The sequence below is a fragment of the Diceros bicornis genome, chromosome 25 (genome assembly GCF_020826845.1).
Source record: "Diceros bicornis minor isolate mBicDic1 chromosome 25, mDicBic1.mat.cur, whole genome shotgun sequence".
Lineage (NCBI taxonomy): Eukaryota > Metazoa > Chordata > Mammalia > Perissodactyla > Rhinocerotidae > Diceros > Diceros bicornis.
The window spans coordinates 21,600,056-21,615,661 of NC_080764.1; the positions used below are offsets into that span (position 1 = coordinate 21,600,056).

General features: G+C 39.5%; 1 protein-coding gene across 1 annotated transcript in view; it reads left to right on the top strand.

The window, feature by feature from the left end:
- Positions 1-8,254, top strand: part of GNPTAB (N-acetylglucosamine-1-phosphate transferase subunits alpha and beta) — a 76,584-nt gene extending 68,330 nt beyond the window's left edge. Inside the window, 3 exon segments of the mRNA XM_058568557.1 lie at positions 2,168-2,335; positions 5,480-5,570; positions 7,892-8,254. Of these exon segments, the coding sequence (XP_058424540.1) occupies positions 2,168-2,335; positions 5,480-5,570; positions 7,892-7,969 (337 nt within the window). The 3' untranslated portion in view covers positions 7,970-8,254.
- The last annotated feature ends 7,352 nt before the right edge of the window (positions 8,255-15,606 follow it).

A 15,606-nucleotide genomic window follows, 5' to 3' on the forward strand; every position in this document is an offset into this window, starting at 1 on the left:
AACTCTTGTTTGTTTATTTTGTTTTGTTTTGCTTTTATGAGGGCTCAGGAGTGGAAAACCAGTCTCTGACTTAAACTTTAAGGATAGGTTTATCCCATTAATGAGGAGTCTGGGATAGGCAGTATCCTATCCTTTTTCTCCTACTGATCTCTTGGCTCTGCTGCCCCCCGCTTGTGTTGGCTTCATCCTCAGGCTGGAGATAGGGTGGCCGCAGCAGTTCTACATGTCCCTGCAGACACAGCCATGTCCAGAGGCAGAAAGGGATTGCCTGTTTGTGTGTCGTGTGTTGTTCCCCCATTGCTGAAGGGGAGGGATTCGCTTACACTAGTCAGGAGCTGCCTCTGGGTTGGGGTGGGGTCGCTTTGCTTTGAGTCAGCTCATGGGGGAAGAAATACTGAGCAAAATGCAAGTTCTCTTTGAAAGGAGAGGGAGTGTTTGCTGGGCCCCCAGTAGGGTTTGCTTTAGCTACCCTGTATCCACACACACCTTTTGTCTCATACATATACTTTTTTCTTTAATTTTCCCCAATTTTTTTCAAAAAATTTGAAGATACAGAAAAATTGAAAAGAACAGTACAATGAATCCCATAAACCCTTAACCTAGATTTTTAAATTGTCAGCATTTTGTTATATTTGCTTAATCTCTGTCTTCATCTGTCTACACACACACAGGTTTTGTTTTTGTTCTTTTTGGGTTTTTTTTTCCTGAACCATCTGAAAATTAGTTGCAGACATCCAGCCACTTTACTCCTAATTATTTTAGCATATGTCTTCTAAAACAAAGTCATTCTCCTTTATAGCACAAGACCATTAACACACATCGAAGAACCTTAACATTAACTAAATATTACCATCTAATAGATAGTCTGTATTCAGATTTCCCCAGTTGGCTCTAAATGCCCTGTTTAGCTGTTGTTTATTTTTTGTTTGTTTTTAATCCAGGATACAGTAAGGCTCATGCATTATATTTGGTTGGTATATCTCATTAGCATCGTTTAATTTAAAGCAGTCCCCAAGTTTGGAGAATAGATAGGATAATGAAATTTCACATACCCATCACTCATCTTCAATAAGAAGCAGTTTATGGTTGATCTTGTTTCATCTAAACACACCTAGTCCTTCACTACCTCTTCCCGATTATTTTTAAGTAAATCTCAGACATTGTAGTATTTTATCTGTAAATTTTTCAGTATATATCTCTAAATTATAAGGACTCTTTAAAAGTAATCACAATACCATTATTTATTCCTTAATATGATAAATTATCTGGTCAGTGTACACAATTTCCCCAATTGTCATTTATAAACATTTATGTTTTTTAAGTTTGTTGGTTTGAAGTGGTATCAAGTAAATTGCAGTTAAGTCCTTAGGTTTTCCCCTCCATTTCTCTCTTTTTTTAACCATATAATTTTGTGTGTGTATATTTGAAGAAATCCAGTTATATATTCTGTAGATTTCCTACACTTTGGACCTCTCTGATTGTATCCCAGTTGTCTAACATGTTCCTGTGTCCCTTGTATTTCCTGTAAGTTGGTAGTTGGATCTGAGGGCTTTATTAGATTACGTTTGATTTTTTTTTTTTTTTAATTTTAGCAAGTGTACTTCAAAAGTTGGTATTATCCCTACCTATCCTTTTAATGGGCCCTCAGTTTAGTGATTTTTGCCTTGAAGGGAACTTGAAACAGAAGGGAAGCACCACGGTAATCTGCTTCTTGACAGAGCTCTAGCATCTTAGAGCTTGGTTGGAGACATAAGAAGTCACGAAACTCATAGAATCTATAGGTACAGGGCACCATCCATGTCTCAATTATCTATGTGACTATTCTTAGTAATATAACTCATTCAGAGAACTTGGTACTTACTAATTTTTTCCCTGGCTGCTAACAAAATGCTCCAGTCATTTAACTACATTTATTGAACACTTACCTGGGGATATGTTAAACGGAAATCATTCAATTAATTTACTCCCACAGCTAGAAGGCACTTTGAAGATTATCTTCCCTAGTTCTTTTAGTTTTACAGGTGAGGAGCATCCAAAGAAAAATTTTACGTAAGAACTTGGGACATTAGTCCATTCAAACTATGTTTGGAATCCACATTTCTTATTTTGTTATGTCAGGATCATCCTTGTGATAACCAGTAACCCTGGGTCTCTATTTAATTTCCAGGAAGTTTGTTTGCCTGAATGACAACATTGACCACAATCATAAAGATGCCCAGACAGTGAAGGCTGTTCTCAGGGACTTCTATGAATCCATGTTCCCCATACCATCCCAGTTTGAGCTGCCAAGAGAGTATCGAAACCGTTTCCTTCATATGCATGAGCTGCAGGAATGGTAGGTGTGCGTGTTTCATATACATGTGTGTGTATATTTTTTTTTATAGTGATGAAATTTCTTTAATGTGTTATTTGCCCTATAATTTGTCAAAATACACTATAGTTTTTATTGAGCTTCATAGTTGAAATATGATTTTTATGGAGCTCACTGGCCAAGCACATCTGAGCCTTATTCACCGCCATCAGAGTAGCTACCCTGGTTCTTGAGTACCTGCTATGTGGCAGACACTGTGCTGGGTAATATATTGACTCTACTCTTTACAGTTAAAGGTACTGTTATTGCCATGTTACAAATGAGAACATAGTAATAGAAGCTGAGTGATTTGTTCAAGGTGAAGCGGCTGATAAGTGGCAAATCCAGCCTGATTCTCAACCCTCTGCACGTTCCACTGTATTCCAAAGCTGCTTTAGAATGTTTCTTAATTTTTTATTTTACTACCATTTCCAATACTTAATGATAAGGATATTTTTCTCTTTGAATTTAGGAAGATTTTTGGCCCCTTACCTGCCACCCCTCTGCCAGGTGCTAGGAATACCAACATGAAGGGAATATGGTACCAGGCTTTGAGGCGCTCACAGTTTATTCAGGAAGACAGAGGCCAGGCAAACAGTTGTGATACAGAGTGCCATAGTGTGTTCAATGCTATTACTGGAGTACGGAGGAGGAAGCAGCTAATTCTATTAAAGGAAGGTGACATTGGATTTGGTTTTAATTATGAAAAGGACTTTTCCAGGTAGGAAAAAGTGTTCCTGGTGGAAGAAATGGCATGTGCAAAGACCCAGAGGTGTAAAAGAGTGCCGTGGGAAGGGAAAGGAGACATTGTGAAGGGCTGTTATCTGAGTTAGACTTTTTTCTGTAGAGGATGGGGCTCCCTAAGAGAAATTTTTTAGATGGTTGTTGTGATCAGACTTCACGATTTGGAAAGATAACTGACAGTAGTGTGGGGGTTGGACTGGTGAGGGAGTTGTCTGGAGCGAGGCATTGTTGTCTGGGAACTGGAGGCAGGGAGACAAGTAATAGCATTTCAGTAGTCCTAGTAACAGACAGTCAAGGTGTGAACCAAGGACACAGCCCAGGGGATAAAGAGAAGGCAGTAGGCAGAATTGGGAGAGATTTTAGAGAGGAAATTAGCAGACCTTGGTAACTGGAACTCTGGTGTCTTGGAGTTGGGTAAGGGAGACAATTAGCATAGATTGCCAGTGTCTATATATTTTTATTTTTGTAAGGAAAAATTATTACTAAATCATGGGTCTTGTCATCTAGAAATGGCAAGAAATGTCTTCTCACCATTTTCACTTTCTTTTAGGTCAGAGGAAAAAGATCTTGGGTGGTTCCAAGTGCTAACTCCCCAAATCTAGTTTGTGACTAAATTGACCTTTAAGGGCCCAACTGAATAAGAAAGGAGTGGGCTTAAAAGTAGTTTGAGAGGACTTTGGTTTCTGTGTTGTACAATTGAGACAAATCAGGTGTAGGAGGTTTTTTGCAATTCCCTGATCTGGGGGCTGCTTTTTCCTCATCCTGCTCAGTTTCTGCATCATCTCTCTCTGCTGACTCAACAACCCTGCCTACTTCCTAGAAACGTTTCCTTTTCTCATTCCTTTCATGACACTGCACTCTTGAGTCCTCTGTTGCCTTGCCCTGGTCTCCTGCATTGGCTGGCTTCCTGTTCCCCTTTCTTGGGTACAGCGCTTTCTGCACTGTACAGCAGTCTGTCTGGTGTGCTTGTCTCTCCTGGTGGACATTGAGCCCTCTACAGGGGCAGAGACGATATCTTACTGGTCTCTGAGTCTATAGTGCCTCCCTACCACATAGGATGGGTAGCTGAGGGAAGCTTGGTTCACCTCCAGCTATTATAGGCTTCTCTGGTTGCTGGGGCAGCTCATTAGCTGTGTGAATGACACTGTAGACGTTAGAACTGACTGAGCTGGTTGTGATCCTGTTAATAGATGTAGGAAAGACAGGAGGAAGAACAGTGTGTGGGAGAGTACCATTTTGAACACATGACTTGAGGTAGAGACATCCACAACCAGATGCTCATTGTAAATGAGCATCTGAAACAGCACAGAGGCCTGGATTTGGTAGTTATTAGTATATCTTCCAAGCCTTACGTTAAACATTATTTAATCTTCATAATAAATTATTCGTTATTTCCAAATTACAGATGAAGAAACTGCTATACTGCCTCTATTTATCCCCAGTATCCGATCTCCAAGTCCAGTAGATCCAACTCTCAGAATGTCTCCTTGGTTGCTTATTTTCATTCTCACTGCCCTTCATTTTTTTTTCATGCCTGGACTAACTCGACTGCCTGCCTCAGGTCACCTGCTTGTGACATTCATCCTTCAAGTGGCCACCATTTTCACTTTGATTATGACACATAAACACACACACCTGTCATTTCATCCCCTTTCCCATTGCAGTGTTATGTCCAAACCCCATTGCGTGGTTTTCTAGAACAGTTGCAGTTCATGTGCACGGCCTTTCCATGGCTTAGCTCTCCCTGATGCCGCTGTGCTGGACTTCATTCAGTTCTGCGGGGCTCAGCTTGCTATTCTGACTTTGCTGATGCTCATTCCCTTTCTCAGCCAAATGCTTCTCTCCCCACTTCACAGCTTAAATGAAATGTCACCATCTTTGTGGTGTTTTCCTGGTTTCTCTAAGTTTTTCCACAAGACTTTGCTTTTCTTAATATATATTTCTGTCCATTTTGTGTGATGGCTAGTTGACTGCATGTCAGTGACTCCCCGGACTTGTACACACTTAAGAGCAGGGACTTCATCTTGTTCATCTGTCTGTAGGCACAGGAAGTGTTTATTGAGTGACTGAGTGAATAAATCAATGTGAATGAATAAATAAAAATGAAAGAAAGAGTGCTTTTGTTTAAATGCTAGAGATAATTTTCTTAAGTCCTCTTCCGTGCCTGGATAACTGTTACTAATTCAAATATAATATTTATTATGACATAATGAAAAATCTGAACTCATGTTGGAAATGTATATTGTGTTAACATTTTAGAATTGCCTCCAGACAATGTTTTTGTGTTTCACACATTGTTTTTGCTAAACTAGTATATTAAATAACTTTAGTGACAGTGACACCATTCAGAGAGCTACATATTTGCTTCCTTTTCTCTCTGAACAGGAGAGCATATCGAGACAAATTGAAGTTTTGGACTCATTGTGTACTAGCAACATTGATTATGTTTACTATATTCTCATTTTTTGCTGAACAGGTAAGTTTTTTATATTTTATGTGGGGATCACACTATTTCTTGATATTAGCATCTGATTCTTTTAGAAAATGATATAAACTCATAAGAAAATTTTTGTTTCTTTTATTGTCTTATAGTTCATATGTCAATATGTCAAATAGATGTCATATATTCAGGCAGCAAACACAGTAGCCGTTTAAATTCATTTATCTTCTAAATCCATTACCAGTATTCTTTTTACCTGGAACTCGATAGATTAAGTTGCAGGCTTCAAGCTAAAACTGAAAAGCTATAAGTATTTTTAACCAAAAAAGACCCAGAATCCTCATCTGATCCTGATTTTTTATGGGTTTCCAATTTTATTCTTTCTTATAACCTTTCTAAAAGTGACCACAGTGTCTGATCTTCAGACCTCCTGCTGTTCCGTAGATGGTGCCTGGTAGAGTCTCCCACTTACATTTCCTTTGAATGGCTGGGAGTTCTTCTCATGCAGGCCCACACACAGCCTGCTGCAGGTGAGGGTCCAGAAGTAGGAGAGAGATTTGTGAGGTGAAAAGAGAGGGATAAGAGAATCCTTATTAGGCTGCAGCTATGAAATGCTCTGAAGAAAAAGGATGGAAGAAGGAAGGAAACAGTGTCTGGGCTGACCTGACTTGTGAGGGGCAAGTGAACCTTGCCTCAGCCTCCATTCGAGGTGACTGTTGAGTGGAGCTTTTCTAGCTGTCACTTATGGGAAACTTACAATGAGTTTACTTACACAAGGAGGAGGAGGAAGAGGAGGAAGAGGCCGAAGTACTGAGAGCTTTAGGATAAACAGAACCTGGGCTTCCTGCTGCAGATGCAAGGAAACTCAGGAAATGGAGATGGGGCAGGGAAGCAGGACTGCAGTTGAACCTTCATCTACTTCCCAGGGAATATAAATCTTGTTCTTGATATTTGTTGCCATTGTTCCTGGCAGATAAAAATCTTAGGAAAAATTCTTAAAAAGACTACCTGCTTTTAGGACAGGAGTCCAGTGAGGAACCCATGAGTCAGCTGTGTGCTGGCCTGTGATGGGGAAGGAGAGGGACCCTAGCTGAAAGGAGCAGCTGGTGGCAGTAGAAGGGAACAGAAGCATCAGTCTTCCATCTGTGTAGTTTACACCAGCAGAGATCAGGGAACCAGAAAGGCAGGAGGAGGGAGAAAGGAAGGGAAGAATAAATCCTCTCTCCTCTGGCACCTTGCTCTTCACCTACTTGAATCAAATTCCTTAACCTCTGCCGTGCTCAGAAACAAACCTGCCAACGCTGCGTCTTCCTCTGCCACAGACTCCCAGCTCATCATTCACACCGCGGTGGCTCATGCTTGGGCAAAGCCCTGCTGCCACTCTGAGATGGATTCCAAATTGAAGCCATAAAGAACATGCATGTTTTTCTCATTGAAACTTTATTATAATGATGGTTGGGTTTTCTATTTCAGATATATTATCTGAATACATAAACTATTTATGTGAGGAAAAAAAGCTATCCAGGTTCTAAGCTACTAATTTATAAATGAGCTTTCACATTACAACCCATTCGTAAATTGGGTATTACCTGTATTTTCAAATGATTATTGCTACAGTTAAGTATAGAAAAAAATGTTTACAGGATTTTTTAATACATGGTTTTGGTTTTTTTTTTTTTTTGGTCAGGAAGATCAGCCCTGAGCTAACAACCATGCCAATCCTCCTGTTTTTTCCTTTTTTGCTGAGCAAGACCGGCCCTGGGCTAACATCTGTGCCCATCTTCCTCCACTTTATATGGGACGCCGCCACAGCATGGCCTGACAAGCAGTGCATCGGTGCGCGCCCGGGATCCGAACCTGGGTCACCAGCAGTGGAGTGTGCGCACTTAACCGCTAGCCACAGGGCCGGCCCCTGGTTTTGGTTTTTTTAAAGACTTTTATGTATGTAGTCATTTTCAAACCCAGGGACAGTGGTCTTAAAGGCTAAACAGAGCCAGTGTCCTTCAATAGAAGGACTTGACAAACAGACATCTTGAAAATAAATATGCTTGGGTAATCTCTGTGTACAGATCTGTAGTTATAGGTCTTAGAAAAATGAAGCTTAGGCCAAAATAATTTTAATCCTCATGGATCTCCTGTGGGCACATATCTTGGCATATTGACCCTATGAAGCCAAATGAAATTAGTGGTTGTTTTTGTTTTGGGGGAGGAATGATGGAGACTTGTTTGCTGTTTTTTATGTATAAGACTGTGGAAATGATTAAGGTCATAAGGCTGTCCGAAAGAAGGTTTAATATACTTATACTCTTTTGTCAACGTGGGGAATTAAAATTTATTTTCTATCTTTCATCATTTAGTTAATTGCACTTAAGCGGAAGATATTTCCCAGAAGGAGGATTCACAAAGAAGCTAGTCCTGATCGAATCAGGGTATAGAAGATCTTCATTTGAAAATCATCTACCTCAACATTCACTGAGCATTTTAAAACTCAGCTTCACAGAGATGTCTTCATGATACGATGCTTAGCCAGCCTGGCCTGAAGAAGGAAAATCATCCAGTACAATACTTGTTTTGTGGCGTGAATATAGCTTACTGATCAGGAATTGTTTAAGCAACACACTGAAAACTTGTATGCTGATCAGCTCTGAACTCGTTTTACTTTTAAAGCATTTGCTCATGGACCTGTCATTCTTTTAATGAAAAGGCTCACTGAGGAGAGACAGCTGCTAAGTTCCCATTGCAACTCTTTTTTTTTTTTTTTTTGGTGAGGAAGATCGGCCCTGAGCTAACATCTGCCAATCCTCCTCTTTTTTTGCTGAGGAAGACTGGACCTGGGCTAACATCCATGCCCATCTTCCTCTACTTTATATGGGACGCCGCCACAGCATGGCTTGACAAGTGGTGTGTTGGTGCACGCCCGGGATCCGAACCGGTGAACCCCAGGCTCCCACAGCGGAGCATGCACACTTAACCGCTTGTGCCACTGGGTTGGCACCCCATTGCAACTCTTGCCAACTAACTTTAACCCGAGAAGCCTAGGCTCACTTGGGAGCAATTGCTAAGAGACTCCAGTCTTTGCATTCCAAAGCTTTTTTCTATGGTTTTACATTTTTGGTTTTTTTTTTTTCTTTTTTCTAGTTCTCATTTTCAAAATAAGTAGTTAATAAGTTAACTAGTTATTCTTGCATCTGAAAACAATGAATTAGGATGTCTAAACATGTTTTTATAGATGTTATTTAAATAATGCAGCAATATCACCTCCTATCTGCAATATCTAAATTATGGATTTTATTAATGTTTAAGGCTATAAGTGGTCTTAAACCACTTACAACTACGGACGAGCTCAGTGACTGATATTTGAAATACTTTGTGTTTGCTTCCCTCAGCCCCTAAGAATCTGTGATTTCATGTAGAGGCCTAATTACAAAGGGCTGGAGTTACGTAGCAGAGCTACTTCCCAGATGTAATTATGTTTTGGAAATGTACATATTTAAATAGAAGTGCCTCATTTTAGAAATGAGTAGTGCTGATGGTACTGGCACATTACAGCAGTGTCTTCTTTAATACTTGTCAGTATATTCCAGTAGCTATCTCTCTCAATCCGTTTCATACAATGCAGGGGTCAGTAAACTTTTCTATAAGCCACATAGAAAATATTTGCAGGCCACATGTGTCTCTGTTGCATATACTTCTTTGTTGTTTAGTTTTTTTTAACAATCCTTTAAAAATATCAAAACCATGTTTAGCTTGCAACTGTACAAAAACAGGCCACTAGCTGGATTTGCCCCACAGGCCATCGTTTGCTGACTGCTGGGACAGAGAATGAGTATTTTTATGTATGGGTAAGCCCTGACGTTCAGCCATATTTTGTCATAATACAGTGGATTTCTGGAGACCAGGTTCCATGAGTCCTTTTTGAACTCTGACAGGTATTTTAGATCATGATCTCAACAGTATTCTTTCAAAATGGCATACATATTTTGTAAAAACAACTTGAAATGTAAATACTGTGTTTGTGCTGTAAGAGTTATGTATTTCAAAAACTGAAGTCTCATAAAAACTTACATTTTGTCTGATGCTTTGATTTTTAAATCTTTGAGGAGAGAGTTTATTGTTATCCAGATTCAACAGTCATTTGAGTGCTTATATACAGTTTGTCAGGGTCAGTGCTAAACATTACTGAAATGAAATGGAAAGTAGTGTAAGGAGAGGGTAATATTAAAACATACTGGAGAATGTCACTTTATGGGGGGAAAATAAGTTCAAAAAGGGGATTTATCATATGGTAAAAATTTAGGGGGTATGTGAGTGTCCTTCTAAAAATGAAGAATTTATTCTAGACAGATTACAGAGAAATGAACATTTGGATGTCATGGCGATTTCTATGGTTACATGAATATAGTCCACATCTAATTAGGTGCTTAATTGATAATGGGATGGATAATAGAATCATAGAATATTCGGAGAATCATTCATCTAATGAGAATCATTAGAACAGAGGAACCTTAGAAGTTGAGAGTAGTCAAATGGTTTAAAAAATTTTAAAGCTTCTGAACCATTAGTTCAAATGAAATCCTGTCAATCAAAGGCCAGGATATAATACAAAAGAAGGAAAGCTGCTCATCCTGCCTGACCCCAAGGTGGTGCCTCCAAACTCCCAGGCACCACAGGCAGAGTTTCTGCATTTTATCATTGAGGACACCAGGGCCAGGAAGATTACTGGCTTGTCCAAGGTCTCACAGCCAGTTAGAGGCAGAGGTGGGTTGGAGCCCAGGTTGTCAGTCTCTTTTTCCCATCCCCACCAGGCCCTGCTGCCTCTCCATGACCTAGTGACACGTGCTGGTGAAGAGCACAATCTCTGTAGTCAGACTTCTTGGGGTTGGAGTCCTGAATCCTAGACATGGTTTGCTACAATTCAGCTTTCTCCTCTAAAATGTGGGAGGCAATACTGGTGTCTACCTCATAGGCTTATGGTGACAATTAAAGGAAATGACATGTGTAACACACCCACCACAGAGCCTGGCAAATACTCCTGCCTGATAAATGTCAAGGATGATGATGGTAGTGATGAAAGTTTGTGTAAAGGATTGTTATCCAGGTAAGGGGTGAGGTTGCTAGTGTACTCATTAGGGTGAAATGATTACATTACCTTTAGCTAAGAAAGTGACACATTTTCTAATTTAAAAAAATTGTTTTGCCTAATTCATTTCTTCAAAAGTGTTTATTTTAAAAATTATTTCTACACATACCAAAAAGTATACAAATAATGACCAACAGATCAAGAATTTACAAGTGAAGTGTAATCACAACTCAGGTCAAAACATTTAAGGAAGAAACCACCAGCCCCACAAAAATTCCTCCAGAGTGTAGAAAAAAGAAGGAAAACAACATCTAACTTGTCCCTTGAGGCCAATACAACCCCACACCAAAGCCTGGCTAAGTTACCATAGAAAGGAAAACCTCAGGCCATCTACCACATAAGAATCCCAAACGAACTCGAGCAAGCTGGATTCAGTTATTCCCCCAAAGAGCAACACTTTATGATCAGGCTGAGTCCACTCCAGGCCCAACAGCTAAAAATCGATGGAATTCACATCAGTAGGACCAAAAAGAGAAACCGCATGATAATCTCAATGGACCTTTCTTTCTTTAAAAAAGATTATTATGAAAATTTAAAAATAGAGAGTCTTAGCATAATGACTTCCCATCTGTTCAACAGTTATCAAGATTTTGCCACCTTTGTTTGCTCTATTTTTATTTTTGTTTGTGGATATATTTTAAAGTAAATCCCAGACTAAATGGAGACAGAAGTACAGGGGAAGTAAAGGGGCTTCCGTGTGCTAAATGCACAAATCTAACTCAACCTGCTCAAGGAAAAAACAAAGTGGGGTGCAAAAGATGGACACCCTGCCAGGCCTGTCACTCAGCACTGCCTATCCCTGCCTGTCTCTGCTTTTCTCTGTCAGCTTTTCTCCTCATAGTGGAGTTGTGGCAGCTCCTCACTCACATCCCCCCAGAGAGTCAGGAAGCTTCCTCTCTGGCTCCAATTTAGAAAACCCTGGAGGAGGTGAGTTACTATGACTGGCTCACTCTAGGTTCTGTGCCCATTTCTGTGGCCACAGGGATGGGGATTTTTACCAAAAGAGGGAGGGGAGGGGTGCTGGGCCAACAAAAACACTCCAGCTTCACAGAATAAAGATTGGGTGTGCATGGAAGACCAAGTTCCTGGGTTAATTACTCAAGTTGAAGGCAAGCTGTCATACTTGAAAGCAATTGGAAAAATCAAATCTGTTGATTAGAATACAGTGAACCTTATAAACTCTTCATTATTGAAAAGATTCAAAGAAATGTTTGTAAAGCATTAGTCAGTACCTGCCACATAAATGCTCCATCAATGGTTCACAGTTATGGTTATTATGGTTTGAAATTGGTCCCAAGTTATCTTTCTGATCTTCCTTCTGCTTCTCCTCCTCTGCCAGGTGCGTGGCCACATGCTGTGCCAACCACGTTGCATTTCCCAAAACGTGCTGTGCACTTTTATGCCTCTATACCATTGCAGATGCTGTTCTTACTGCTTGACTTGTCTCTTCCTTCCTTATCTATCTGTTAAACTCCTATTCCTACCTCAAGATCCGTCACCAACAGTTCATCTACTGAGAAATTTTCTAAGAGATTATATATACTTGAGTTCTTTGAGATGATGAATAAGGAAATAAAGAGTAATAATTAGGCTTTCAAGCAACTTTGACAGGATTCTACACCACAGTTACTAAAGAAAATGAGAAAACATTTTGTCAGGAATCCAGGTAATTAGAGGGAGTAAATGGGCAATGATATATATGGAGTATTAACAATGTGGTCTGCTAAGAATCAGCACTGAGACTTGAACTAAGCTGTCTGAAAGTGCGATCAAAGTCGAAAGTCTGAAGCTTTTGTTTGCCAAATCTTAATTAAAAGAGGTAAAATATGATTAAAAACAGGAAAAAAATTGCAGAGCTGGTAGCAAACTAAGGCAGGTACAAAAGTTGAAATATATTTTTAAATTATTTTTGGGAAAATACATATATGCACAGAAAAGAGAATGAAAGGAAATAATATCCAAAATTTAAAATTGTGTATTATCTGTTGGTAGTGAGATTATGAGTGAATTTTATTTCCTTCATAAATTATGTATTTATCTTCTAAAACTTATTTTTCAATGGATATTTATTACTTTTATAACCAGGACAATTTAACAGTAAATTTTAGGTAAAATTATACTGACCCTTATTAAATTTTTAGTGGAAAGTAGAATGCTTTTTACTAGCCAGCCCCATAACTTTGAAAATCCATAAAATGCCCTTGGTTTAGTCATTCCCCTTTTTGTGTTTTTATTTAGTTGGGTAAGGATTAAAATTTGGAACTTGAATATAGATGAGTTCTCATTTGCAGCTAGAAAAATCAAAGGGTCATGACATGCAATCTTGATTATTCATAGGGCAGATAATTCATTCATATCCTTTGTTCCTTATTTCCTTCCTGTTTTTCACATTTTTAAGTTTCCTAACATTTGAGAAAATAAGGCAATAGCATTAGTTAGTCACCAGACAGAGATGTTGAGCTGTCCTTGTTAATGTGACAAATCAAGTTAGTGGTTCTAAATTTTAGCAGTTTGAGAATAACCTGGAGAATTTATTTAAAATGCAGATGCCCAGTCCCCACCCACAGTTATTTTGGTGCATTTAACACCCTTTCCCCCACCTCACCTCTGCAAGTGATCCTGACACAGGATGGCCCATGAACCACACTTTGAGAAACTGGTATTTGAAGCCATGTGTATATATGAAAACATTTAGAAAAAGAGTACAAATTGAGGAAGAACTGAGTAAAACCAAGTCCTGGGGAACTCCAACATCTAAGCGTCCATTGAAGGAAGAAGAGCTAGCAAAGTACTGAGAAGCTGCCGGAACGATTAGAGGGTAACAACAGTATGTATAGCTATAGAAGCCAAAGGAAAACAGAATGAGGGAGGAAAAAAGAGAGGTCAACAGTTTTGACTGTTGCTGTGAGTCAAGTGAGATGAGGACCAGAGAATGTCCATTTGATTTAGCAACATGGAAGTCACTGGTCACTTTAGAGCAAGCACCATTTTGAAGAAGTGGGAAGGGCTAAAGTTGGTTTAGAGTGATTTAAAGGGTACACGGGAGGAGAGGAAATTGAGGCAACAAGCTTAGATAATTCTTTCTAGAACTTTGACTGATGAAAGAGACAGGGGAGCAGTAATTTGGAAATAAGGCCAAGGAATTTTTTAAGTTGTGAGAGATTTGAGTATTTGTAAATGTTAATGGGAGGGATAGAGCAGAGAGAGAAATAATGTAAGATTCTTGGAAGACAAGAGGCCACGGAACTCAGAACACAGGAGGAAGGCCATCTCTCCTAGTCTAAGAGGAGGGAAGCATGGACACAGATGCAGTAAGTTGTTGGTTTGATGGCAGAAGTTTGGGGTTTGAGGGTTTCAGTCTGAACAGTTTCCTCAGAGAAAATAGGAAGAAGGTCAAATACCAAGCGTGAAGGGAGGTAGCAAGCTTGAAGGTCGAGTAGAGTAGAAAAGGCTTAAACTGCTAACTGGGGAGAATGTGTTGGCCAGAGGGAAATGGGAGAATTTGGAGCAATGTTGAGGGCCCAACTGAGGCTGGAACTCATAAATTTAAAGTGCTATAAATTTGCCCCATTGGGTAATTTTCTCCAGAGGCACTGGAGCAGGAGTGGGCACAGAGAAAGATAGTTGTGTGTTTGCAGAAATAACATTTTGCCAGACAAATATAGTGAAAGCACTGGTGGTTATTTGCAAGAGACTGACTTAAATGATGGAATTTGAATATAAGATGACAAGAGGAGGGCTCATGGAGAAACAAAAGTAAAAAGATAATGGATTGGAAGTCCTGATGAGACTGGAAAATGATTATAGTGGAAACAGATGAGATTAAGTGAGCTGGAAAGGTAGGAGTTATGGGTTTGAGGGTGGGATGTCTGAAAGAGGAATTTTGAAGGTGGAGCAGCTTCAGGTGTGGCCATAGGAGTCGGGGGATTTTGAATGGAGTGCAGGAGCAGGTCATTCTAGATGAGGATCTTAAAGGAACTGAGAGACCAAAGGATGAGGGCAAGAGTTGGAGTGAGAAGATTGTGCTAGATGCCATAATGTTCAGTGAATGAACAGGGGAGACCAAGAGGTAGAAATCAAAGCTGCTTGGGATGTCTGCCTAGAAGATTAACTTTCCAAATTATGCTTTGAGTCTTTCTAACTGTGACTGCAGAAGTATCAACTAGTTATGTATAATCTTGTCCCTTTCAAACCTTCTAAGGACGCTTCTTTGTTTTAATGAGTGGAGTTATAGAGGGGATGCAACAGAACATCAGAAAGTTATGTTGTTTAAAGAAGAAAGTGATAGAGTGACTCAAAAGGGAAGATCCAGGGCAATGAGAAAGAGGAAAAATAAAGAAGTGCAGTGGAGAGGCAAGTGAGCAAGAGAGAGAGTGGGAGAGAACTGGCAGCTGCCATGAGGCTCTCCTGTGGGGACTTGGAGGGAAAGAGTTCCCTGGTTAAAGGGATGTCTAGGTAATTTTCCACAAGGGAGCCAAGAACATACAATGGAAAAAGGAAAGTCTCTTCAATAAATGGTGTTGGGAAAACTGGACAGCCATATGCAAAAGAATGAAAGTAGACCATTATATTACACCATACACAAAAATTAACTCAAAATGGATTAAAGACTTGAAGGTAAGACCCAAAACCATAAAATTTCTAGAAGAAAACATAGGCAGTACACTCTTTGCCATCTGTCTTAGCAGCATCTTTTCAAATAATGTCTCACCAGGCAAACAAAACAAAAGAAAAAATAAACAAATGGGACTACATCAAACTAAAAAGCTTGTGCACAGCAAAGGAAACCAACAAAACAAAAAGACAACCTAACAATCGAGAGAAGATATTTGCAAACCATATATCTGATAAGGGGTTAATATCCAAAATATATAAAGAACCCATACATCTCAACAACAAAGAAACAAACAACCCAATTAAAAAATGGCAAAA